The sequence below is a fragment of the Chelmon rostratus genome, chromosome 1 (genome assembly GCF_017976325.1).
Source record: "Chelmon rostratus isolate fCheRos1 chromosome 1, fCheRos1.pri, whole genome shotgun sequence".
Taxonomy (NCBI): domain Eukaryota; kingdom Metazoa; phylum Chordata; class Actinopteri; order Chaetodontiformes; family Chaetodontidae; genus Chelmon; species Chelmon rostratus.
Window position 1 is genome coordinate 9,926,793 of NC_055658.1, and position 24,482 is coordinate 9,951,274.

A 24,482-nucleotide genomic window follows, 5' to 3' on the forward strand; every position below is an offset into this window, starting at 1 on the left:
TTAGTCCATGTTTACCTTTGTCTGTCTGTCAGTGGGTCGGGTCGTGTACAAGTATTATTTAGGCGATTGCAGTGCAACTGTTTTGTAAACTGTATTGTTTATTAAGTTTTTCTTTTTTGAACAAGAAATGTAGATAAAATGCTCTGTAGAGCTGAGGGAAGCTGTAGTCGGGCCACTAAGATTCCCAGCTCAATTCCCATATGAGTAATCATGTGATCCAGTGTTAATGTAAAGAAATATTGGAGGAAATGTGATCATATGCACATTTTCGATATATGGCGCAGTTGGATTGACAGCCATTAAGAAAAAATGGTTGAGACTGAGGGGGAGCTTACACTAATTAAAGCTGAAAAAGTGTGTTTTGATGTGCGTATATGCACGCAACAGTGTACATGTGTGAGTAGATGATGTTTAGCCTGTTTTTTTTCCCTTCATATTCCTCAGTAATTCTGTCTATGTTTGTCTGCCTGTCTATTGAAAGATGAAAGAACCATGATTAGGTCATAAATACTTTATCAAAGCATTAATAGTGCACACACGCCACACACTCACACAGATGCAGCCTTTGATTGTGTCTGATGGCCTTTGTAGTTTTTTCCCAGACTGACAGTAATTGAACCGATTCCAGCAACATTAAAGACATAAACCATCCAGTCACAAGGACAAAGCAAACCAATCCAGTGCCTCCAATATGAGATGACAGGACCTCCCGCTCCCCACCGTCCCAAACCCCCTTCCATCCACGTAGTGATGTGCCACCCGTACGTTGTTCCAGAATGTCACAGAAATCATTTTGATCTGCCCCTCCCTCCTTGAATACTCAATGGCAGCACAGGCATTCACAGCGCAGTGCAGTGCAGCTGACTGGAGTTCACTGCGAGCAGGTTTCTCCATCCATCTCAGCGTCTTTCCGCTCTTGACGTGTAGCTGCGATGGATGGAAGGTTCTGTTTTGATCTGATCGCATCCATCCTCATTTCGTACCGGCAGTAAGTCGACCACAGGTTGCATTTCTGAGCTGCTTCTCATATCCAGATTTTCATTGTGAGTGACAGAGATCAAGGCCGAGAGAATGAGTGAGAGGTCTGCAGAGCTTCAACACATGATGAAGAAGAGTAGTGGACACTCTGCACGTTACAGTCCTGCCTGGAAGTCTTGTCTGTCCATCCGCACTTGTTTTTCATTCTTTTTTTGATGAGGATAGTCTGTTCCAACAGGACTGTAAATTAAACAAGAAAATACACTCTGTGTCCAATCCCTCGAGAGCGGCAGGCAGAAGTGTTTCCTGGTCTGACTCCTGCCTGCGCCTTCCAAAACTGTCACAAATCACACTGTTTTTATGACATGACTGTCTTTCTGGTTTGGTTCTGTTTAGAGAGAGATTATAGTTGAAATAAGTACGTTTGCATGGGCACAGTTCACCCCAAAATATTACCCGTGGTGCTCTTTATCATGTGAGCTGTAGAGATGTCTGCCGTCTCTTGAATATAATGCAGCGAGATGGAATCCAGCTTGTGTTGCTTGTGTCTCTGACAAGTGTGAATATTCTGAGTTAGATTTGCTCAGTTATTGAATCACCATTATGCTTTTAGCCAAACAACATTTAGGATCCATCTGTTTTTGCCAAAAACGGTCTCCTACAAATCTTTGTTCAGTAGTAGATAAACTGTCATGTCAACTGAGTATATTAAGGCGAAGAGATAAATTAGCAAACCAACTGTCATTGACTTTTTAATTCTTGAGTTTCTTAAATATTTCTTTTTTTGGTAGAACAGAAGTCTTGATTTATTTATCTCTGTGTCTGGTTTCTATCTGACAGATATTTGGCTTTATTACCCTAAACCTCATTACAGTGTCTTCAAAAGCAGTCCAACACATCCACAACCAACAGCATGAAGTCAGGAATGTAATATCAGCCTGAAAAAGTGCGGTTTCTTTGATTTCTCTTCCTCCTTAGAAGATGACATTTTGGAGATGGGCCGTTTTTTTTGTTTTTTTTTTTATCTTCTTTTCCATTTTCCACATCACAGGCTGCTCACCACGGCCTTCACTCAATTGCTCGTCTTTGCCTCTGTTCCTCTGTCTCACATTCATCATTTCTACAAGTTTCATCCAAACCTAATCAGCACAAGTATTGCGTGTGACGGGCAGAAAAACAAATGAGCAAACAATGGAATGGATGGATGTGAGGACTGACATTTTCTGCAGACAGAATGCACGCTTTGGTATCTTTGGTACAGATCCGGTAATTGTGCAATTCTCCACAGTTTGTATGGCAGTAGCTGAATCATGTCAAGCCTGTAATTCCCATTAAGAACCTGCTGTTAAGAATCCCTGCTTTATTATTTGCTGGAGAGCCCCTTTCATTTCATTTGGTGGAATATAATTCATTCACTCAAGATGGAGAGAAGGCAGCCCTCTAGACGCTGTGACATCTCCCTCCCTTACCGGTCCCTCTTCACTGGCACTTCACCACAGAGCGTCACCTCATATGAACCCACACTCACAGCTGTGGAGGGCTCTCTTTATTGTTGGGGGGAAGGGGGGTTGTAAAGAAACAGGTAAACAGTGGGAGGCTCTTACCATCTCTCATCATAAGAAGAAAACAGCCGTCGCCATGGCTACTGATGGATGCCTGCCCAGCTGTGGTGTTATTATGATGTGGTCTTTCTCTGCAAATTCAGAACATCTCAACAAGTCATATTGACAAAATTTTGAGCTTTTTGTTTTGTTTTAAAGTAGATCCATTCGATAAAAAGCAAAAATACAGGACGAATAGGTTAAGGTGCAAAATGATATAAGTTTAACTTCACAACTCTTGTGTGTAGTAGTATTTTCATTATTTATCAGTATGCCAATTATTCTCTGGTGATCATTTGATATTAAAATATCATAGAATAACCCAAAGTGACACATTCAAATTGCTTGTTTTGCCCAGCTGGCAGTCCAAAAGATGTTCAGTATAGAGTCCAAAAGACCAGAAAATGAGAAGCCGGGGACAGTAAATTGGCACATTTTGGCAAAAAAAACTTAAATGATCATTATTTAGATTGATTACATTAATTTTCTGTTGGTCAATTAATTGATGAATAATTTTATCACTAATCTAAAGCCACCCTAAAAAGAAATGTGAGGGACAATCTTCATGTTCTGAAACAGAGGTTGTGAAATGTCATAAGTTGAGCAACGGTTCACATTTTCTGTTGAGGGAACTTTGAAGTCCACTTCCAGACCTCACAAGCCATTCTGGGGAATCCTCTCCGGTGGATGGGATCAGACTGAGCCAATGTTTGTCACAGTTTAGCTTCATTTGACGTCAGCAGTCAACAAACAGCAAAGCAGTGTTTGCTGAGCAGTTTAAGGTGTCTGTTGACAATTTATAGGTACATTTTCAATGTGGTGACACCAGCTGCAGCTGATCACATTCAGAGTCTGCTGACGTGAGCTTCTGCGTCTGTGGAACAATTTGAATAGTTACTGTACTTTGCTTTCATCCAGACAGGAAGAAAAGGGTAAAGAGAAAAAAGGAAAAAGGAGAGGAAGTTGTGGGAGACTGACAGAAACATGCAGGAATTGATTCATAAGATTCATTTTTTTGTACCATTAGTGTAAAGCAGGGAGGCCTGTTTATATATATGTGTGTGTGTGTTTGTGTGTGCCAGTGTTTGGAATGCAAAAGGCGTCCACCAGCCGGTTCTGCAGATGTGGATGTTCTGCTAGATTGATTCCCATCCCCTGAGTGTGTGTGTGTGTGTGTGTGTGTGTGTGTGTGTGTGTGTGTGTGTGTGTGTGTGTGCGTGTGTGCGTGTGTGTGTGACAGAGAGAGATCTATGCCCAGCTGAGTGCCTTGCCAGTGTTTGTTTAAATTTTCTCTGCACTTCATCACCCCCCTCCCTCTTCTCAAAGCCATCCATGCTTTCTGTTCTCTCTGCATGGTTGTCCCTTCACCCCCACTCTTCTAACTTATGATGCCTTTTCCTCACAGTGTGGGGGGGGCTTTTCTTAGAGGAGTATCCTTTACTTTCTCTCGCTGTGATCGTGTGATCTCTCTAAATTGCAGTTGATCTGAATGGGTCGACTGATGTCGTTGAACTTGGCTTCTCTTCACCTTGATTTATTTGCTATGTGGGTGTTTTTATTCTATGGTTAGTTAATAATGTGTTGACACTAAATTGCAGACTTGAGTGCTTTGAATGCCGATGGCCTCTAAGGTTGTCAAACGATACAATCTCCATTAATTACACATTCAATAGTATCAAAACTACCAAAGCTGTGACAGATCGACCATAAGATTTTCAACCGAAGGCTGCACAGATGACAGCGAAGAAAATCAACTGGTCCTCGGCCGTTACTGTTAACATTATTAGAAATGTGTCCAGTGGCGTGGTCAGTCACGCAGTTGATTATTGGATCTGCAGAAGATCGATCAGCAACCATTTTGATGATCTATTGATTGTTAATGTCATTTCAATTTAAGCAGACGCTACAGCAAAGGAATGTGCAGCATTTTTGTTCGGAAAAAGTGCTTAAATGACTGATCGATCAGTCGGTTGGTTGTTTCAGCTGTGATTAATTGATTTGGAATAATTTTTTTTGTATATATATATACCGGTCATGTTTTACCGTTTCTCCTGACAACTTCTTCATAAAAATCTCATGAAAGCACTTAACTGTTATTCTATCTTGATGTATTGTAATTCATATATAACATATTGCCGTATTATATGATGTATCTGTCTCCCGCACTTTATTGCAAGCTTTGTGCCACAGATGATGGATGTCTGTGACTGCAACTGAATAACAATGAAGTGTGTGTAAGTGTGTGTGAGATGAAGAAACAATCCACGTGTATGTGTGTGTGTGTCTGTCTGTCTATCTGTCTGTCTGTCTGTGTGTGTGTGTCTGTCTGTCTGTCTGTCTGTGATTTTGCATGTTCATATATATATATGTGTGTATGTCTAAGACTTAGCATATTCATGTATATATGTGTACGTGTGTGCGTGCATGCATGCGTGTGTGTGTGTGTGTGTGTTTCTATGTAATGGCGTTCCCTCCTGTCGGCTTTATAATGAATAAGTCGAGTAAAAACCCTCATTTCCCATGAGGCCTGACTCTGATGGCGTTTCTTATAACCACAGATTCAGATCCAATCATTTTGCTGAGTTCTGATCCTGGAGTGAATATCAGCAGGATGGGGAACGTCAGTCTGTGGCTCACTTTAAATCTTACCCCCCCTCTCTCTGCATGGCTCTGTCTGCATCTTTATCTGACAGTCTGAATGCTAATGTTACTAAAGTTACAATTATTTATCTCCTGTCTGCATGGGCCACAAACCACAAACCACCGACACACACACAAACACACTTGTTTACCAGCACTAGCTCAGTAACTGACACATCAAAGACTTTGGTGCTTTTCTCTTTCTTTTTTCTTTTTTTAGCTTTCACTTCTTCGTTAACTTATTTTTATGTTCCAGCGTGTTTATTGTTGTTTTGCCTTCATCGTCTCTCTATCTGTCTTTTGAACAACTTCTTCTAGCATTATATGATTCCAACCATCTCTGCGCCAACTCTGTTAGTTGAAAGAAACAAATCATCTCTCTCCCTCATTTGAAATCCCTCCTGTGTCGGCTGAAAGCTCTGAGCCTTTCATTAATCTGTGCCTGAGCTGTGTCCTTTAAATCATGCAGACCACCCTGGTGCATGGTGGGAGGTTTGTACACAGGTGTTAAAGCATAGCCAATATTTAGATTTATGATGAAGCTAAATTAATTGTAAGTTTTAGTTGTGCCATGTAGATTTCAGAGGAGGGATCCTTGACTCACTGCAGACTACGTGTGTTCAGTAGGATGAGATTGTACCTTTGATTAGTAAGATTTGTGATTTGTTTTAATTTTATAAACAAGTGGCTGGTTGGTTTTTCTTGCTTGGGATTAAAACGGTATAGCAATTTGGTTACATTTGTACATGTCATTTCACTTAATTCATTTCAAAATAAACTGTTCATGAAAGTCTCTAAACTTAAATTTAATATCTTAATATTCTTATGTGACATTGAGGAGTCTCACAGTTTATAGAGGCCAAGAATACTAAGACGTGGACGCCACAGTAATGTGAGCTGCTGCTTAGGCACAGCAGTGCTTCTGAGCTAAATGCTAAGTCACTATGGAACATGCTCACAAAAACATGCTGATGTTTCACAACTAAAATGTACACATAGCGTGTTCACCATCTCCATCCAATTGGGCTACTTTTGATTTAACTGGGCAGATAAATTACCAACAGCGATTTTAAGAAGTGTTCCTGAGCCCAATCCAATAATGTGTTCACAAAGTGTTGAACCTCGCTCCATCCTCGCTTGTGAGCGACTGAGCCTTTCCAGGATGCTCCTTTCATACCCAATCATGATACTGTCACCTGTTACCAATCAACCTGTTTACCTGTGGAATGATCCAAACAGGTGTTTTTGGAGCGTTCCACAACTTTCCCAGTCTTTTGTTGCTCCTGTCCCAACTTGTTTGAAACATGTTGCTCCATCAAATTCAGAATAAGCAGATATTTATTAAAATCAATGAAGTTGATGAGGTCAAACATTAAATATATTGTCTTGATTGTATTGATGATCCCATTTGTTTCATTTCTGTTTTGCACAGCGTCTCGACTTAATTGGAGTCAGGGTTGTATGAAAAGGAAAGATTTATTCCATTGAATGAGTTCCCGCTCTCCTCTGATCAGTTTGATTGGGTTTGACTTGGCAGTTCAGTAGGTTGCACTTGACATGCAATGGAACTGAAGATGAAACCAAATGTCATTTCACTTTCTTATAACAAGGTTGTGATAAAAGACTTGTGAGTCAAGTAAGTGAAGAAGTGAAAATATTTTTATTATTTTATTACAAATTAAGACTGATCACTTCGCTGGTTAATCATTCTCAACATTATTTGTCATTGACAGTAAAGCAGTTTGTAGAGGGACTTTAAAATAGTAGCAGTCTTCAGTTTAGGCTGTCCAACAGAGAATAATTCATGCAGGTTATCATAGAGAAATAATGATTACACATGTGTAACGAGCTTATCTAAACAGCCATTGGCTTTACAGTCTACAGTGAATCTGTAATTTGTGGAAAAATGTTACTGCAAATCCGTGTTTCCTTCACACCTTTCCTTCTTTTTATTCTGTATTTGGTGATACCAAGAAGAAGGGTTCACTCTCTCTTCCCTCCTCCACTGCTCTCTTTTCTCCTGTCATTCATCTCTCATACACCTGTCATGTTGAAGGTGGTAAATTACTTTCATATCAGCTCTATTCCAAAGGACCTTCTGGATGTATTTTGTTAAGTGTTATCTTCCTCCATTTGTCTCTTCGATGGCCTTTATGAGAAATATTGTCTCTAAACATTTACCCTCACGTTTTTTCACTTTCTCCGTTGCACAGGCCCCCCGGGAAAACAAAAGCTTTTCACGTGCTCTCAGTTGATTCAAATATTTTCCAGCCATGTCTGTTATTTCTTTTATTTTTCTTTCAAAGAAAGAAATTTTCCAGGCACCAAAATAACCAGGTGGTAATTTCACACAACCCAATCCCTTTGCATCTCAAAGCATAGACCTCGCATGCCCCGTTTCAGTCGCGGTGCCAGTGGCTTCTTGCAGGTGCCAAAGATATGTAAAAATGTTCAGAACATATGATGAAAGGTATTGTTGGTTCCCTGAAGCAATTTGACAAATAATCTCTCTCTCTTGTCTCTGCTCTTTTATCCTCTTTCTCTGCTTTAGGTGACATGTAATTGTTTCACCATCAGTGACGGAGAGCTGCGAGAGATTGGCGTTGGGCTGTATCCTAGGTAACACACACGCACGCACACACAAAGGGCAATGTGTGAGGCATACACATCTTGAAAGCATCATTAATTTCAATTTAGCTCATAGTCTTTGTCAGATGGTACCACTCTCTCTCTCTCACTTGCTCAATAAAAATGGCACAAAATTTAAATGTGGCTCGTGAGTTACCTGCCAGATCACCGCACCCCAATCAACCCCACCCGCTCACTTTCAAAGCCCTCCCCTCTCCCCTCACCCGCTCCCCTAGCTATATTTTCCTGACAGTTCTTTGAAGCACCAGGAAGAGAAAAAGTGCATTTTTGTTGTGAGGCGAAAACTTGAAAATGAATGTAGACAGAATATTATAGCGCTGTTTGGGGAGGACTGGGGCAGAGAAGGCGTGGAGAAATACGAGGTTCGACTCCAGCTGATGTGTGATTCTTGTCTGGCACACACACTCACCCTCACAGAGGAAGGCGATATGCACTGTAATCCCTGTATTGAGTCCTGGGTGAATGGGGAGGGATTTGGCCTGTCGTTGCACATGTTGTTAGAGTTGTTACACACGCACACGCACACACACACACACACACACACACTGCAGGTGTCTCAGCCAGTTTATCTGGCCAGTGTTGAGATGTCAGATGGTCACAGTGGCTTTACCAGAGCTCAAGCAACCCATGTGTGTCTGTGTCAGTGTGTGTCTGCGATTTGTGTCGTAACTCATCCATAAATGATGGGCCTGTTCGCAGGATGGTCTCCTGCCTATTCATATTTTGGGTTGCCTAGCAACCACAGGGTTTGGTGCACAGAGGGGGGATTACTGTGGTAAGGCTACACCTCTGTTCACCCCCGTCCCTTTCTGTTCATTTCTCTGTCTCGACTGTATGTTTCTCAGTTGCTGACTTTCTCACCCTCCTCTCTGTCTGCACTGAGCTCGTCCTTGTCTGCCTCTGTCTTCTGCTCAGTCCCTGCTAATTGGCCAATTGAAAATGTGATGTAAAATCCCATCCTCTGAGCTCTTTATCATGAGCAAAATGATTCGCAGCTGAATTGATAACAGAGACCTTTGTTCACTTGTTGTAATCCACCCGAACGTTGTGCTTCATATCAACTCAGAGCAACATAAACCCAAATCCTCACAGATTTCCTCTGGATTGAAAACAGGAGGAAGAGATGAGCTAATGATATGATACAAAGACCATACCAAGAGATGTTTATGGGTTGCAAACTGGTTAAAGGTGTCATGCACTATGGTTTAAATGCAGTTTCAGAGGTTTCACAATACAAATGATGTCCTCTGTAAAACACAGCTCCTCATTTTCCAAAACTTCCTGTCATGAAAGTGATCATATTTAGATATACTGAATAACAGAATGTTGATTATATCTGTTATTATTTTCAGACCCAAAATATTGACAGTAGTATTGACCTTCAATCACATGTCTGTTTCTATTCAGGCTATTATTGTTGCTAAGCATTAACAATTTTATGCTTTACTGTAACTAGATGATCAAACCTGCGAAGCCATCAACATACAAGGTCAGGAAGTGAAGGAGCACCTACCTGGGGGAAATGAACTGGCACCTTTAAATCTTTGTGCAGCTCCTATAAAATGTATTAACCCTTCTCGACTCTTTCTAAAGTGTTTTCTTTTTTACGTCATTGAATCACAGCAGGTGTGATTGTGATCAAAAGGGAAACTTGTCACATATTGATTCAACTCAGTATGGAATTGATGTGTGCTGCATTAGTGACGTGTTGAAGCTCTTCTGCACAGCAAAGCATTAAAACATATCGAGAATCTCTCTGTGGAACATAAAGACACAAGAAACACGAACAAAGAGAAAGAAATATTTCACCCTCTCTCTCATTAAATATCAATTAATAGTACTGTACCGGCTCTGCTCTCACACCCATGTGAGATTTGGCTCTCTATCCTGCCATGTACAGCAACAGTTAGTTTCAGCAGATATTGTTAATGTGAGACGTGGTTTAGTTAATTAATCTAATTAGTATGCAAATGAGCTGCTTTCCATCGGATAAAAGCATCGTTTGGAGGGCTTGATTTCTAGTTGATATTCAACCCACAACTTCTCCACTGCAGAACAAAGCCAGGGGGTTATCAATGGTTTTACAAGGCTCAACACACACACACACACACACGTGCACACGCACACACACACACACACAGTCGTTATCTCTTGCACCCATTGTTTTGCTCTATGAATATGATAAATGAGAGCAGCATTAATGGAGGGGGTGATAAAATGAGACAAACCTCTTCAGTATTTTTTCCCAGCCATGTGTGTAGTGACAGTAAATGTCTTTTCTCAGGTCAAGGAAGTCTTAAAAAATACTAAAAAATCCCAACATTATCACTCAGCACGGGAAAGATGCACATCAGGCAGGTATGAACTATTCAGTGCAGTTTTGTGCAGTCTTTTTTTACAGTGTGGGCTGCACATAAGTCAACCAGTCTAATCCAAGAGTCTTGCAATAAATCCTCCCTTCATGAAGGTTATAACGTTCAGGTTTTTATGATTATTGTTTGTGAACCAAGATGTGTATTATTTTGTGTACATAATACATAATGTGATGTGTAATTTTACAATAATGTAAGTCATAGGCATGACTCAGTGAATATCATGTGGTTACAGTGTTACATTGTGCTCATGGCTGGGTCATTCTGTTCCAGCAGGCGTATTTAAATATTTAGCTACCAGAACCAAGCTGTTTCATTATGATATCAATAAAACCCACCCCTAAAAGTTAATCCTGGTAATACTAAAGACAAAAACTCTCATATTTGCCATCAGTGTTTTTCTGCTGACACTGTCAGTCAGTGTGCGTGTGGATGAGCAGGAGAATTAGTTGTATGTATCATAAATTTGGGAAAAGGGCTTTGTTGTGACAGAAGTGGAGTACCCATCGTTTCCTGATTTATTTGTGTGTCTGAGAGCGAGAGGCTGATGGACCCACAGAGGAAGAAATGAAGAGTGACATTTGTTATGACAGGAGAGGAGTATTCATTTTTGTCAGCCTGTACAGGGAATCGTCTGTGTTTGTGTGTGTGTGTTCAACATTTTGTCTGAGCATTTGAACACTCACACTTCACTTCTGTGTGCATATTGAGGAGTCCGATGATGTTTAACCCCCTAACAGCACGTTGGATACAGAGTTAAAGGAGAGCTTCGGCCAACATTGCTCTCAGTGATTTTACAAACCCCAAAACAGTCGGACATGTGGCAGTTGGTGGCTCAGCGGGATGAGGCTCCGGCTGTGTCACGAGTGAAAATCTCTGTCTTCTTCACTTATTCGAGCACCACAGATGATAAAGAAGGACCTCTTTGAAAGATGAGAAGTGCTGATGTCAGCATGGTTTTGGAGTCTCTCTCTCTCACACACACACACTCACCAGATGTGCCAGGAAAGGTTTTAAAGTTAAACATTTAATCGCAGATAAATTTCTCTCTCACTCTGTTCCTCCCCTCCTCACTCTTCTCCTTCTCTTTCACCTTCCCTCTTCCCTCTCCCACCCTCTGGTGCTCTCTCTCTCTCTCCTGTCCCTCATCGTCTTGTTTTCTCTCTCCTAGTTTATCTCTGCTAAACCATGACTGTAGGCCAAACTGTGTGATGGTGTTTGAGGGAACAAATCTGCAGCTCAAAGCTGTTCGGGATGTCAACCCTGAAGAGGAGGTACGAGAGGAGCACTCACTCTGCATCTTCACAACATTAACAACATGGAGTATGACTCCGCTTTATGTTGCCTCCGTTCTTATGATCATGTTTTTTACGAGCTATGTTTATTGCATGTTTTTTATTTGCTGTTGTAATTGATGCATGAGCCAATGCCCAAGGCTGTTTAGACAAATCTGAAACTAAGAACCGTATTTTCCACGGCCATAAAATCACTGTGGTTATTGTCTGAATTTTATTATGTTAGTAATAATAAATGTTGACGGAGATACAATTAATTTAATGTCATTAAAAGTGGTCCTTAAAATTGTCCCCAAGTGAAATATCACTGCAACGCAAGCAGGATGACACCTCCTAATTTGGCAGTGACTTCTCTCATTTTCCATACTTCACCATCTCTGCTGACTGTATATAATTAGATGCATGTATGCCATCTGGCAGATACGCACACACACACATACACAAATATATACACAAACACTTTAGTCCTACAGCATCTCCTTCCACCATACCCAATTTACACAATTTCAATTCCAAATGATTTATCATGCAGCATTCAACTGTGATCTGTAGTGCAGCAAATACAGCAAGAAGGAAAATTAATACATAAACAAATTAATTTCAAAACTGTTCTCTCTGTTTTCAGCTAACTATAAGTTACATCGAGACGTTGTCGTTGACTGAAGACCGACGGAGACAGCTGGAGGATCAGTATCATTTTACCTGCCACTGTCAGCAATGTGACTCTCAGGACAAAGTAAGACACAAATTACATCGTCACGTTCACTGCTGATTTTTCAGGGTTTTGAATATTTACCCATTTTTCAGCTGTACAACAGTTTTACAAAGTGTTCCTGAGCCCATGCAGTAACATCCTTTATTAAATCATTTCTGTTCTAATACGGAACTACTGAGGAGTCACTGACATGGGTGGTGGCTGGGCTGACGCGCTAGAAGTTATTTGCTAACTACTAAGGCTAATTAACATGCGCCACCCAGTGGATAAAAAATAAATCACACTCATAAAGAAACCATACATTTTGCCTCCTACATCCTTTATCCAATCATTATCACAAAGTGGTGAACCTCCTCCATCCTCGCTTGTGAACCACTGAGCCTTTCCAGGATGCTCCTTTCATACCCAATCATGATACAATCACCTGTTACCAATCAACCTGTTTACCTGTGGAATGATCCAAACAGGTGTTTTTGGAGCGTTCCACAACTTTCCCAGTCTTTAGTTGCTCCTGTCCCAACTTGTTTGAAACGTGTTGCTGCATCAAATTCAGAATAAGCAGATATTTACAAAAATCAGCTGATGAGGTAAAGCATTAAATATATTGTCTTTACACTGTTTTCATTTCTGTTTTACACAGTGTCCCAACATTATTGGAATCAGGGTTATATATCAACGGCTACATTTATAAACTGTACCTATTGATCCAAGCATCCAGGCATTTATCTGATTAAGATGTTTCTTATAAAAGTATCCTATCTCTATTCCTGTTTTCCTGCCATGGAGCACAGTCCAGAGAAAGCTCTTCAAATGATTTTCAGTATCAGAATTTTCTTCAGGTGTTTCTCTCATCACTCTGCTGTGGTAAACACTTCCATATATGCTACACACTGCTTTGAGATATTGTTTATACTGTAGACTGAACATAGTAGAAAAAGATATCTTTGCAGAAGTAGATGCATCACCACCAGATTCAAGTAGGGGAGTACTCCACTTATATTAAATGAGGCTCATTCTCGACTGTCTGAGCCTATGATTGGATCATTGGTCGACAGATGAGCGTGGCAATTGCTGCCTTTCTGACCGTTCTGAAGTTACACACACACACACACACACACTCACACACACACACACACACACACACACACACACACACACACCCCAGTGCTTTGGGGTGCTTTATGAAGTTCTTCCCTAATCTAGACATAACCCAAATTTCTTTACCTTTTAACACTGCAAAAACTGCTCTTGCTTGACATGTGTAAAACATGACCAGACATTCAAGCATACACATTTCCATGAACGCTCACACACACACACGCTCACACACACACGCACACACACACACACACACACACACATTTGTGCACACTTTTGTCGTGCCACTGGTGGCCTAGTCATCTGTGCAGAACATGTTACAGTGTACCCTTTCCTGTCCTCTCCTCCTTTTTCCTCCTTCACTTTCACATTCTGTCTTATCTCCTGCTGCCCTCCTCTTCCTCACCGTCATTCTGTCACGCTCCACCTCTTCACACCTCCCTCCCTCTCTCTCTCTCTCTCTCTCTCTCTCTCTCTCTCTGTCTCTCTCTCTCTGTCTCTCTCTCTCTATCTCTGCCCTTGTCTCCCCTCCTGAAAAATGAGAAAAATGATCTTGTCTTTCAGCTGCAGTTTTCTTTTCCATCCATCTAAATCCACTCAATCTTTCCATTCCAGTATCTCTCTCTCTCTCTCACTCTCTCTCTCTCTCTCTCTCTCTGTCTGGATGTTTTCATTTCCCTCTCTCCTTCTTCTTTTTCCTCTGCCTTCACTTCTTCCTCGAGCTTTGTTCTCCATATGTTGTCTATGACACTTTAGTCTTACTCTACCACAACACAGCAGCACTCAAAAACGTGTGTGTGTGTGTGTGTGTGTGTGTTTGAGATAAGGTAAGAGTGAGCACTCAGTTGATTCACTGGGACAATGACATTCATTTTATTCAACCCACCTTTATTCTGCATACAACACACACACACTCTCTGTCATCTCCCCTGTTTCTCTTTAATCTTCAGATGATGATGGCAGGCTGCTGGGTTGTGACCTAAAGTTGTCATGGCAACAGATGACTGTTGACATCAAACCCAGAAGATGGTGTTTTTGTGTTGTTTTTCTGTCTACGCATATGTGTGTGTGTGTGTGTGTGTGTTGTGCATGAGTTAAGACAAGAAAGTGTTTTTATTGATGAACAGTTTTTGTAGTTTCACTTTTTTTAATCTTAGTAAGGCGTGAAAGGCATGTTAGCATCTTCATCTAAGATTTAGGGTAAGTTAGCCTATATTTACAACATTATTTAGGCTGTAAATAGAGCCACAATCTCTCTTTTTTCGATCAACTTTGCTTCGTGACTAGACAGCTCCTGTACAAAGAGGTGTAGATCTGGTGTTTTTTTTGGTCACTTTACTGTGTGTGTGTGTGTGTGTGTGTGTGTGTGTGTGTGTGTGTGTGTGTGTGCGTGCGTGCGTGCGTGTGTGTGTGTTTGTACGTGTGTGTTTGTACGTGTGTGTTTGTACGTGTGTGTGTGTGTGTGTGTGTGTGCACTCATGCAGTACAAAGACATAAACAGCCTTATTGCCCAACCCCAGCATATATCGTCAAGGCATGTTTTAGTGCTTTATTTCCCATAGACCACCCCTCACTAATGTCTCCTGTCATTTGGTCCCTTTCTCTTTATCTCTATTTTTTAAGCCTTTTCTTCGTAGCCAGACGAGACTGCAATTAAGGACACTTAAAACACAGTGCATGATGGGAGTTCTTTTGAATCACTACTACTTAGCCAGCAACTACTCTGTCACACAAATGCATGCTCTCTCTCTCCCACACACACACACACACACACACACACACACACACAGCAGACTCTAAGTGCTGTAGTGTCTATGGTTGCCATCAACTGTCAGTAAGCTGGGATGAGATATACATAACACTCGGGTATTGGCAGTAGAATTTTAAGAAACTCACTGTTTTATCTGTTTTTCAGTGTTTCTCACATCATCCACTCCTCATACGGGCACTACATACTGTATATGTGCATGTGTGTGAGCCTGCATGGAGGCTTTCTTTAAACAGTAATGTCTGCTTAGTCAGTGTGGATGTCAGGTGGTTCTTCTCCTCTCTTTCCCAGGATGGGTTCATGCTATCAGGGGTAGAGTCCTCATGGCGCCTGCTGAAGGAGGCTCTGCCCAAACTGGAAGGACTGAAAGCAGAGTCGGGTATCCTTTAGCTCCAAGATCCACTACAGCCAGTGGATACTGAGCATCGTCACCATCCATCATCTACTGTGTTATGGGATGTTGATTAAATAAATAAGTCAAGGCCTCTGCTCTGCAGAAGCACTGTGTTGTGACTGTTACACATTTCGGAGATTCAGGTCTAATGGACTTATTTTAGGTTAGGTGGTAGATATAAATCATGTTGCCAACAAAGTACAATCAGTGAATAGATTAATTAGTATGCTTTAAGCATAAGTGTGAAAGAAATCTGATATTACAACTACAAAAAAACTGAGTCTCACATGGTTGTCAGCAGCACAGGGACCCAGCAAGGAAGAGTCCTGGTTCCCTTCCTCTTTACACTCTACACCTCAAACATCAGGCACAATTCAGCTGACTGCCACAGTCGTTGGCCTCATCACAGATGGGGACAACAGGGGTTTGTGGCTTGGTGTCAGAACTGCCTCCAGATCAATGCAGGTGGAAACACTGTCCTCCTACACTAGCGAACAGCCAGGGAACAGGAATCTTACAAGTACCTGGGTGTGCTCCTGAATAATAAACTGGACTGGACTGATAACACAAATATACTTAATGGGAAGGGAAGAGATTAAGGCCTCACCTCTGTCCTGGGATGTCCCCTCAACCCGGTGGAGGTGGTGGGAGAAAGGATGATAGCTTAGCCATCATCCTGATGCTGCTGTCAGACTTTACAATCAACCTTGAGACTTCACACACCAAAACTGACAAATTAACTTATGTGCAATATCAGTGTACACTAAACTGGGCAATATCAATATTTTATATGTGCAATAATGTGAACTCAGCCATTGCCTTGTTTTACTTATCACATTGTTTACTTGTGTATTATATCTTGCTTATTTTCCCCGTTGCTGCTGTAACACTGCAGATTTTCCCACTGTGGGATAAATGAAGGATTATCTTATTTTATCCCATGTACAGAAATCTGGCCTTAAGCAACTTTCATCATCAAACAACAGAATGGAGGGAAAGTGACATTAAATAATTATGTATCAAAACATAATCCTCTTAGATTAACAATTAAGCAGAGTCTTCACACAAAATAGTATTAATAATTTTCCACAAAAGAGATGTGGAGGAGTAGCTTTCATTTCTGCATTTTTTTCATTGTCCAATACAAATGTTGTTTTTCCTTAACTGACCCTCCAGATTGGCAAACATTGCTGGAGAGCTGTCGTCATCTATTATCAACTGTTGGTGGCGACGTGCCTGATGAAAATCTGTATAAACTCAGGATGACAGATATGGCTCTAGACGCTTCCATTCACCTGGGACACTGGGAGGAAGCTGTGGGATATGGAGAGAAAACACTTCCAGCATACAGGTGAGTCACTCTGTGTGTGTGTGTGTGTGTTGGGGGGGGGGGGGGGGGGGGGGGGGGGGGGGGGGGGGGGGGGGGGGGGGGGGGGGCATTGCCATATGGGGAAAACTGAAAACTTTTACCCATGCATGGATGGCTTATATGTTCTCAGATTTAAAGGAAAGTAAGGAGCAAGGAGTAACTAGTAAAAGTAACTAGTACTAGTAAAAAGAAAATGTCAGGGTTTATCATTGTAATCAGTGGTCGCTGAGAGAGCTCAGTGCATTGCAACTTCTCTGATTATAGGCAGTTGTGCGAAACACAAGCAAATAAGGAAAACGTCTCCACCGCTATGGCGACATGTACGTCACATTTTTGAAAAAAAAAAGTTTTAAATAAAGTGATGCAGTGCTGAGACACATGTCTGTGGTACTCAGTATTTGACTGTTGCACTGGGATTCCTGGTTTCTGATCATCATGTTTTGTGAACAGGCATCAAAGTCGTGTGTTTAACATTGTTTACTCATTTAAAGCTGCCATACTTATTTTACATAATATCTGTGGACTGGTATTTACAAAACACATTATTTAAATTGAGCTTTATTCTTTAGCAAGCTTCCCAGTTAGTGTCTTCAATTCTCTGTAATGTGAAAACTGGGCTCGAAAGGCAATATCATTTGATTTGTCTAAATTAGCTGTGTGATTGTGTGCTTCTAAATAAGTCTAAAGTTTTAGATTTATAAACATGTGAGATTCCATCAGCAGTTTCGCTTTTCTGCTGGATGAGAATCTCTCACTCACCCTCACCTCCCTTTTTATCTGTGTGTGTGTGTTTGTGTGTGTGTATGTGTGTCTAGAGACTAATCGATCTTGTGTGAAGGGCCGAGCTGTAGTGGAATAGCCATGCGCACACAGAGAACACCATATCCACAGGAGACGCACAGTAATACAGCCCATCAATAAATAACCAGACACTGAGCAGCAGAAAGAGAGAGATGGTGATGAGGAGAAGGGGATGGAGAGGTTGGTATCAACTGAAAGAAACTGAGAGAAATGTGTCTCGAGGAGGCAGAGGCGAAAGTGAGGGATAGTTATGGGGAGCTTTAGGTTTAAGAGAGCAGGGAGAGGGGTTAGGTGAGGATAGAAGTGGGAGATGTAAGCAGGTGAGGAATGAGAAAGGGACAGAGAAGTGCAGAGAAAAGAGAAGAATAATTGGCAAAAATGAATGAAATGAGAGTGACAGAAAAGCGAGGAGGAGGGTCAAAAAGTGCTGTAAAATAGGAAAAAAGGGGAGTGTAAAATGAGGAAAATGGACAAAAAGAAGACTGGAGGAATGCACTGGGGAGGCGACGATGAAAGGAAAAGAATGAAAGAGAAGAGGCGAGAAAAGCATTCAAGAGAAAAAAGCGAGAGAGAGTGGGAGGAGGATCCTCCATATTCATCTCCTATCTTCCTCTGGGCTCTTCAGATGGCAAGGAAGAAAGATAGCTGCAGGAGTTCTCCATCTCTCTCTTTCTCCTGCTCTTCCCCTCATTCTCTATTCCTTTCTTCTTTCACTCGCTACTTTTCTCCGTCTCTCTCCTCAGTTTGTGATGCATGGAGAGGGTTTTTCCCCGCGCCTGTGTGCGAATAATGCGCACCTGCTGCAGGCTGTACACGCCGGGCTTATTGAACGTCTCCGTGCTGCACATACTTTACTGATGTAGACACGCTGCACACACACGCGCACACACATATTCAGGATTACGTGCGTGCACATAAAGTGAAGCGTCGACCTGAAACCGCGCAGTGTGAAAACAGCTATTTGGTTTTCTCCTGCTTCTCACTAATGGAGAGTAAAACTTTGTCAGCCATGTACGACCTCATTCAATTGGCTTATTTGTCCCTCAGAATTAAGGAGCAAGGGTTTCTCTCTCTAGATGCACTGCCTGCAGTTTTATAGAGAGAAATCTGCTGCATGAGACCTCTGCACCAACAGTGGCCTCGGCAGAGCAGTGAAGTTCACCCACGTTGTCAGTCTTCATGGATCTGTTGGTGGGAGCATCTAGAGCTGCTTTCTTTGAAAACCAGCACCACAGCAGCACTGTTCTTTCCATTTGAAAGCCACAAACTGCTGAACAGTCTGAGCCTATGTGGTGGCAGGTTTTTCCTTCAGATGGCTCAGAGTGTGGTTACAGAAGGACTTTGGTGTGCTTAACATGCATATTGATGTGCTTCCAAACCTGTTGGTCAGGACCTGCTGTGCGTGATATGATTAACCAATTAAAGTAAAGAAGTAAATTGAATAAATACGAGTTTTCTAAGAGTTTTCTCAAATATTTGCACATTTCTTGTGAAATTCTGGATAGATTTACTCTTTAATTGTCAGAATGAAGCAATGACAGAAGGGAGCTTCCCTCTTTGGTTGAAGTGCTCACAGCTCAGAGACATATGAGGTGCGATAGGTCACTGCTGAGCCATAAGTAAGCCACAAAGGTTGGGAGTCAGTACTGGAGATCACTGTGATATGGTTGCCCAGTGGCTGTGCTGCAGCATCAGTTAATGTGTCTGAAAGGGAAGGGTCGGCTAAGTAGTTTAACAGTGATTTAAAGCTTATCTCAATGTTCTTTGTCTTGGTAGCAGATGCACGGCTGAAATTGCTCTTGCATTGGACAGAAAACAAAACACAATTAAGGAGAATACTCACAGCTAATCTTTCCTCCGTGTTTTCGTTCTCCTTCTTCGGTTTTCTACTTAGTAAGATAATCCATGTTTCCTTCTTACTAACAGCAGGCTGTGGATCTTTTGTTCCAAACAACAGCCTCATTAGTTCCACTGCATTTGCCTGGAAATGCTACACTTTTCCACAACTATTCATTTCTCCTCCTCGCCCCCATCCCTTACTTATAGCCGAGAGCTATGGCTTTCTAACTAGCTGCATATGGCAGGACAGTATTTCCCTTCAGTTTACTCTCATGGGAAAAAAGGAGGAAAGAATTCAGGAGACAGCAAGTTAATGAAATTATTTTAATTGCTGTGTGGTTCTATTTGCAATGAGGAAATGTAATTGGAGATTGGTGTTGATGTGTGTGTTTGCATGTCATGGCGGTTTGAATCACTGGCTTGGTAATTAAATCAATATTGTAATGTGTTATTATTCATGGAGGACTAATGTTGTTGGTTTAGTCTTCGAACCTAATGATTCAATTTTAAGCGCAGGATCGGGGCTCCACCTCTGTAATTGGCAGAGCTGTCAGTTAGTAGTTTATGCTTGAAGGTATGAACAAATGGGCTATTAGCGCTGTGAGCGAAAAGTCTGCTGGAAAAGTATCAAAGAAACTCATGAGTTTTAAATAACTCTGGCTGTGGCCACTACAAGATAAGTCAATTTGATTTCACTCGTTTTAGAAAACAGATTTTGCTTTTAAATCAAAGAGCGGAAAAAATTTCACACAAGAAAGTTGCTGTTTTCAGTCCATTAAGAAACAATTAGAATTAATGCTCCGTTATTTGCAGACAAAGTGCGGTTTCTGTTTTTGGATCAAGAGTATACTGAACCCTGTTATTGCTCAGGAGGGAAGCGAAATCTGGCAAATGCACCAGGTTTTACTGTAGACGGTGAAGTGCTCATACAGTACTGTTGGTGTGCATGCGTGAATTCATGAGTCAAAAGGGGCAGCAGGGGGAAAGAGGAGGAGAGTGGCATAGCAGACATTACCAAGTTTAAAAAAAGCACAAATATAAACAGGTAGGGGCAGAGCAAAGGAGATGTGACATAGGAAAAGGGAGGAGAGATTAGAGGAGGGGGGTGGAGAAGAAAAGATGATAAGTGACGAGTAGATTTGGGTAAATGAGCGTTTTGAGAACTCCAGTGTTTAGCAACAACAAAGCTGCTTCCTAAAAGTCCCCCGTGTGTGTTTGTTTGTCTTCATGAGATGAGGAATATCCCAGTTCATTGTGTGTGTGTGTGTGTGTGTATATGTATGTGTGTGTGTGTGTGTGTATATATATATATACACACACACACACACACACACACACATACATACATACACACACCCACACACATACATACATGTATGTGTGTGGGTGTGTGTGTGTTTGAACTGTCTCTTTAAGGCATGTACTGTGCATTTATACATTCATGTGGGATGTGCGGCAAAGGTCAATAAACATCGATGTGTATCCATGTGCTTGCAAATATATGCAAATTCAGTCATCACATAATTTACAATAATTACAGTAATTTACATTTTAGATGAATATATTTCAAACTGCTCAAATACATTTAAGACAGATAGATCACATATTAAATGTTCTCCCGCGCGTGCGTGCGTGCGTGCGTGCGTGCGTGCGTGCGTGCGCGTGTGTGTGTGTGTCTTCCATGATGGTTAGTGACTGTCTTAATGTTAATATCATTGATCAGAATGATCAATATCTTGCCATCAAAAGACAAAGTCAGTCAACAATCAGTCTTTGTGTAAGAATAACTTCTAGGGAAATGAAGCCACTGCGAGGTGACAGTGTGCACTTGTTTGTTTTGTGAATAATAAACAGTATATTCATGCATCAATACACGGCGCACAGATACACTGTTTACATGCTTGTCTGAGCACATTTGCATCCGTGCAAGTTGCATAGTGGTAAGAGTATATGTACAGTATGCGTTTGTGTGTCTCTCTGCATGTTCGTTTGGTGCATCTATCATGGGAATAAGTGCAGAGTTAGATGTGCTTGTGTGTTTGACACACATGCAGACACACCCACATGTTCAGGCAGACAACAAAAACGGAGACATGCACAATGCACACTTGCACATACTTTAAAAGTCCTCCTTTTCCCTCACACACTCTCACTTGTTTATGCATCATACTTGCATACAGGCAGTGACTGGCAAGGCATTTTCTATTTTTTATTTTAGTCTTGTCTGTTTAATCATCTGTCCTTTTGTCTGGTGTCCTTGCTGTGACTGTCAGTGGATTGCCTCAGACGTCAGAGTGACAGAAAACAAACTGACAAATTAAAGCGAATGGTAAAGTGCATAGATTTAAAAGTTTTGCCAGACTTTTAACTTGTTCAAACTTCATAGTGCATTTTTTGACATCAGCATAACTATAATATGTATAGTATATACACTCTCAAATTATTCAGTCACATAAATTCCCTCTAAAGCTGCACAGAGGAAATTCCTGCCAATCCAGCTTCTTTCCAAAATGTCATCTCGTCATTTTTATGTCATGTGGAGTTCAAGGACAGTGCTGGCTCCCATGTTTCAAAAATGGGACCAGAGAGTGTGCTCCAATTATCGGGGCGTCACGGCGCTCAGCTTCCTTGGGAGAGCTTTTTCCACGGTGCTAGAGTGGAGATTGAGGCCGATTGTTGAACCCCAGATTCAGGAGGAGGTATTGTGGAATCCATTCTGCTCAGGCAACACTGGACCAGCTTTTTGCTCTTGAAAGGGTGCTGGAGTGGAGTGTGCCTCCGGGTGTCTCGTGGGGTCGCTATGGGAATACAACAGGACTTGATAGAAGCCATCAAGAGGTGTATAACCACCAGGAAAGCTGTTTCTGCATTTTTGGCATTAAGTCATGATGGATCTTCCAGGAGGAGCTGGAGGGGCTGGAGTAAAGGATGTCTCCCTCCCTTGCTCATAGTTAACTAGTTCTAAAGAAACTCTAATGTAGTTTATGTATTAACAGGTCCTCTAGGAGCTTAGAAAAAAATAGTAATTTAATGAACAGAAGCGAAAGGGATGGGAGAATTAGAATTGCATTAACAACACACGGGATACCAGAAGAACAACACAATTAAAGAAGTAAAAACAGTATTGCTGTATTAAGATGCATTGATTGACAGATCTGTGTAAAGTTACAGTGTGATTGCAAAATGTATTCACTAAGCCAGCAGAAAACATCATCTTTCACCAATGTCTCTCCCTCCATCTTCGTCTTCTCTTTCTCTCTCTCTTTCCTAAAGACAATACTACCCTGATCCCCATCCGGTCCACGGAGTCCAGCTGATGAGGGTCGGAAAGCTGCAACATTACCTGGAGCACACTGAGGACGCTTTGGACACATTCAAACAGGTATGGCGAATGAAATGAGGACAAAAGCACAGTGATATTTAGTGCAGTGAAAATCTTATTTGTATAGTTCCGTCCATCATTTATATCATTTTGCTCACAAAGTTAGTCTAGAGACGTATAAAAGCGATGATGAGACAGGCTGTAGATGCATGTTACATTAAAGGAATTGCATACTTTTCCCTTTGAAGCATCTATTAGATTTTGTAGAGCTACTTCAACAATAGTGTGGAATGATGGCTGAGAATGATCATTGAGCGTGATCGTTTCTCCTCTCCAGGCCTATCAAATCATAAAGCTAACGCACGGAGACGATCACCCCATGACCACTGATCTATTGATGAAGATGGAGGAATGTCGCACTGAGATGGCTCAGCAGGCATCCAACAGCTGCTGACACTACCCCCACCCCCCACCGCCAAAAAACAGACTGCTACAGGACTCTTGTAACTTAGTGGACTAATTCCAATTATTCCCATCATCCAATCATTGGTTTTATAGAGAAGTGTTAAGAGTTTTAACTACTGTCAATAACATCTGATGACTTGTCAGAAATTAAAATCGGTGTGTCCCACAGTCTGGGTTTTCATTTCTCACACATTTATCAGGAATTGTCTTAACTGTAAAATTGCAATTGCAAAATTAGAAAGGTCAGAGGGTCACCTAAGTCATTAGGATTCATCCTCTGGGAACCATGAACTTCATGGAAATCCACCAAAGAGTTGTTGAGATGCTTCAGTGTGGAACACTGATGGTGTAAGTGTATCATGAGCATATTGTCCTTATTACATATTACAGAATATTATGATCCTGGCACAGTAACAGCGAGCATTATTTACTTCATCTACTAGCAATCCCTTTAAAAGAATACTTGAACATGTTGGTAACTGAGGTGAGACAATAAATATGTCTGTGTATTACTATAGATCCAGAGCTGGGAGGTGATAAGCCAAGCTTAGCATGCCGTAAGACTGAAGTAGAGGGAATCAGCTTCCCTGGATCTGCCCTAAGTTTCAAAATATGCCTACCGCTTACTAATTCACACAGTGTATCTCGCTTGTTTAATCCGTAGCAAGTCAAGTTCATTGACATGCAAAATAAGCAAATAGTGTGTGTGTGTTTGTGAGAGAGAGAGAATGATGACCTGTTGGCCTCTGTCTCCTGACTTTAATCTGCACATACCATCTAGATGAGTGATGAGTGTGTGCGTGCATGCGTGTGTTGTTCTAGTAAAGTCTGGTTTTCAAAACATCCATCATTCCTCCATACATATCCATCACACACACTTCCCACGTTAATCCCTGTTGTTGTGTGTTACTCTGTCAGTGTGTGACTTCCAAGATAAGCCCAGAGTGTGTCTGTGATGGAATGTGGTCCTCTCTCTCACACACTCACACACACACACACACACACACACATTTCCCATGGTAATCCCAAAATTCTACCGTTTGCAAACTGATGACAGCATTTCCTCTGAGAGGGAGAACGTGTATGCGTGCGTGTGTGTGCGTGTGTGTGTGAGTTGTGGGAGGATTAGAGGGATAATGTGTTTCCTTTAAGGTTACAAATAGAAGGTTTTGCTCT

At 41.5% G+C, this 24,482-nt stretch overlaps 1 protein-coding gene across 3 annotated transcripts in view; it reads left to right on the forward strand.

Moving 5' to 3' along the window:
- Positions 1 to 23,462, forward strand: part of smyd3 (SET and MYND domain containing 3) — an 84,341-nt gene extending 60,879 nt beyond the window's left edge. For all 3 annotated transcript variants that reach the window (XM_041962003.1, XM_041961903.1, XM_041961974.1), the window contains exons 8-14: positions 7,771 to 7,838; positions 11,412 to 11,514; positions 12,161 to 12,271; positions 15,408 to 15,495; positions 16,687 to 16,861; positions 22,793 to 22,901; positions 23,179 to 23,462. In XM_041962003.1, the coding sequence (XP_041817937.1) occupies positions 7,771 to 7,838; positions 11,412 to 11,514; positions 12,161 to 12,271; positions 15,408 to 15,495; positions 16,687 to 16,861; positions 22,793 to 22,901; positions 23,179 to 23,295 (771 nt within the window). In that variant the 3' untranslated portion in view covers positions 23,296 to 23,462. The remainder of the gene's footprint in view (positions 1 to 7,770; positions 7,839 to 11,411; positions 11,515 to 12,160; positions 12,272 to 15,407; positions 15,496 to 16,686; positions 16,862 to 22,792; positions 22,902 to 23,178) is intronic.
- The last annotated feature ends 1,020 nt before the right edge of the window (positions 23,463 to 24,482 follow it).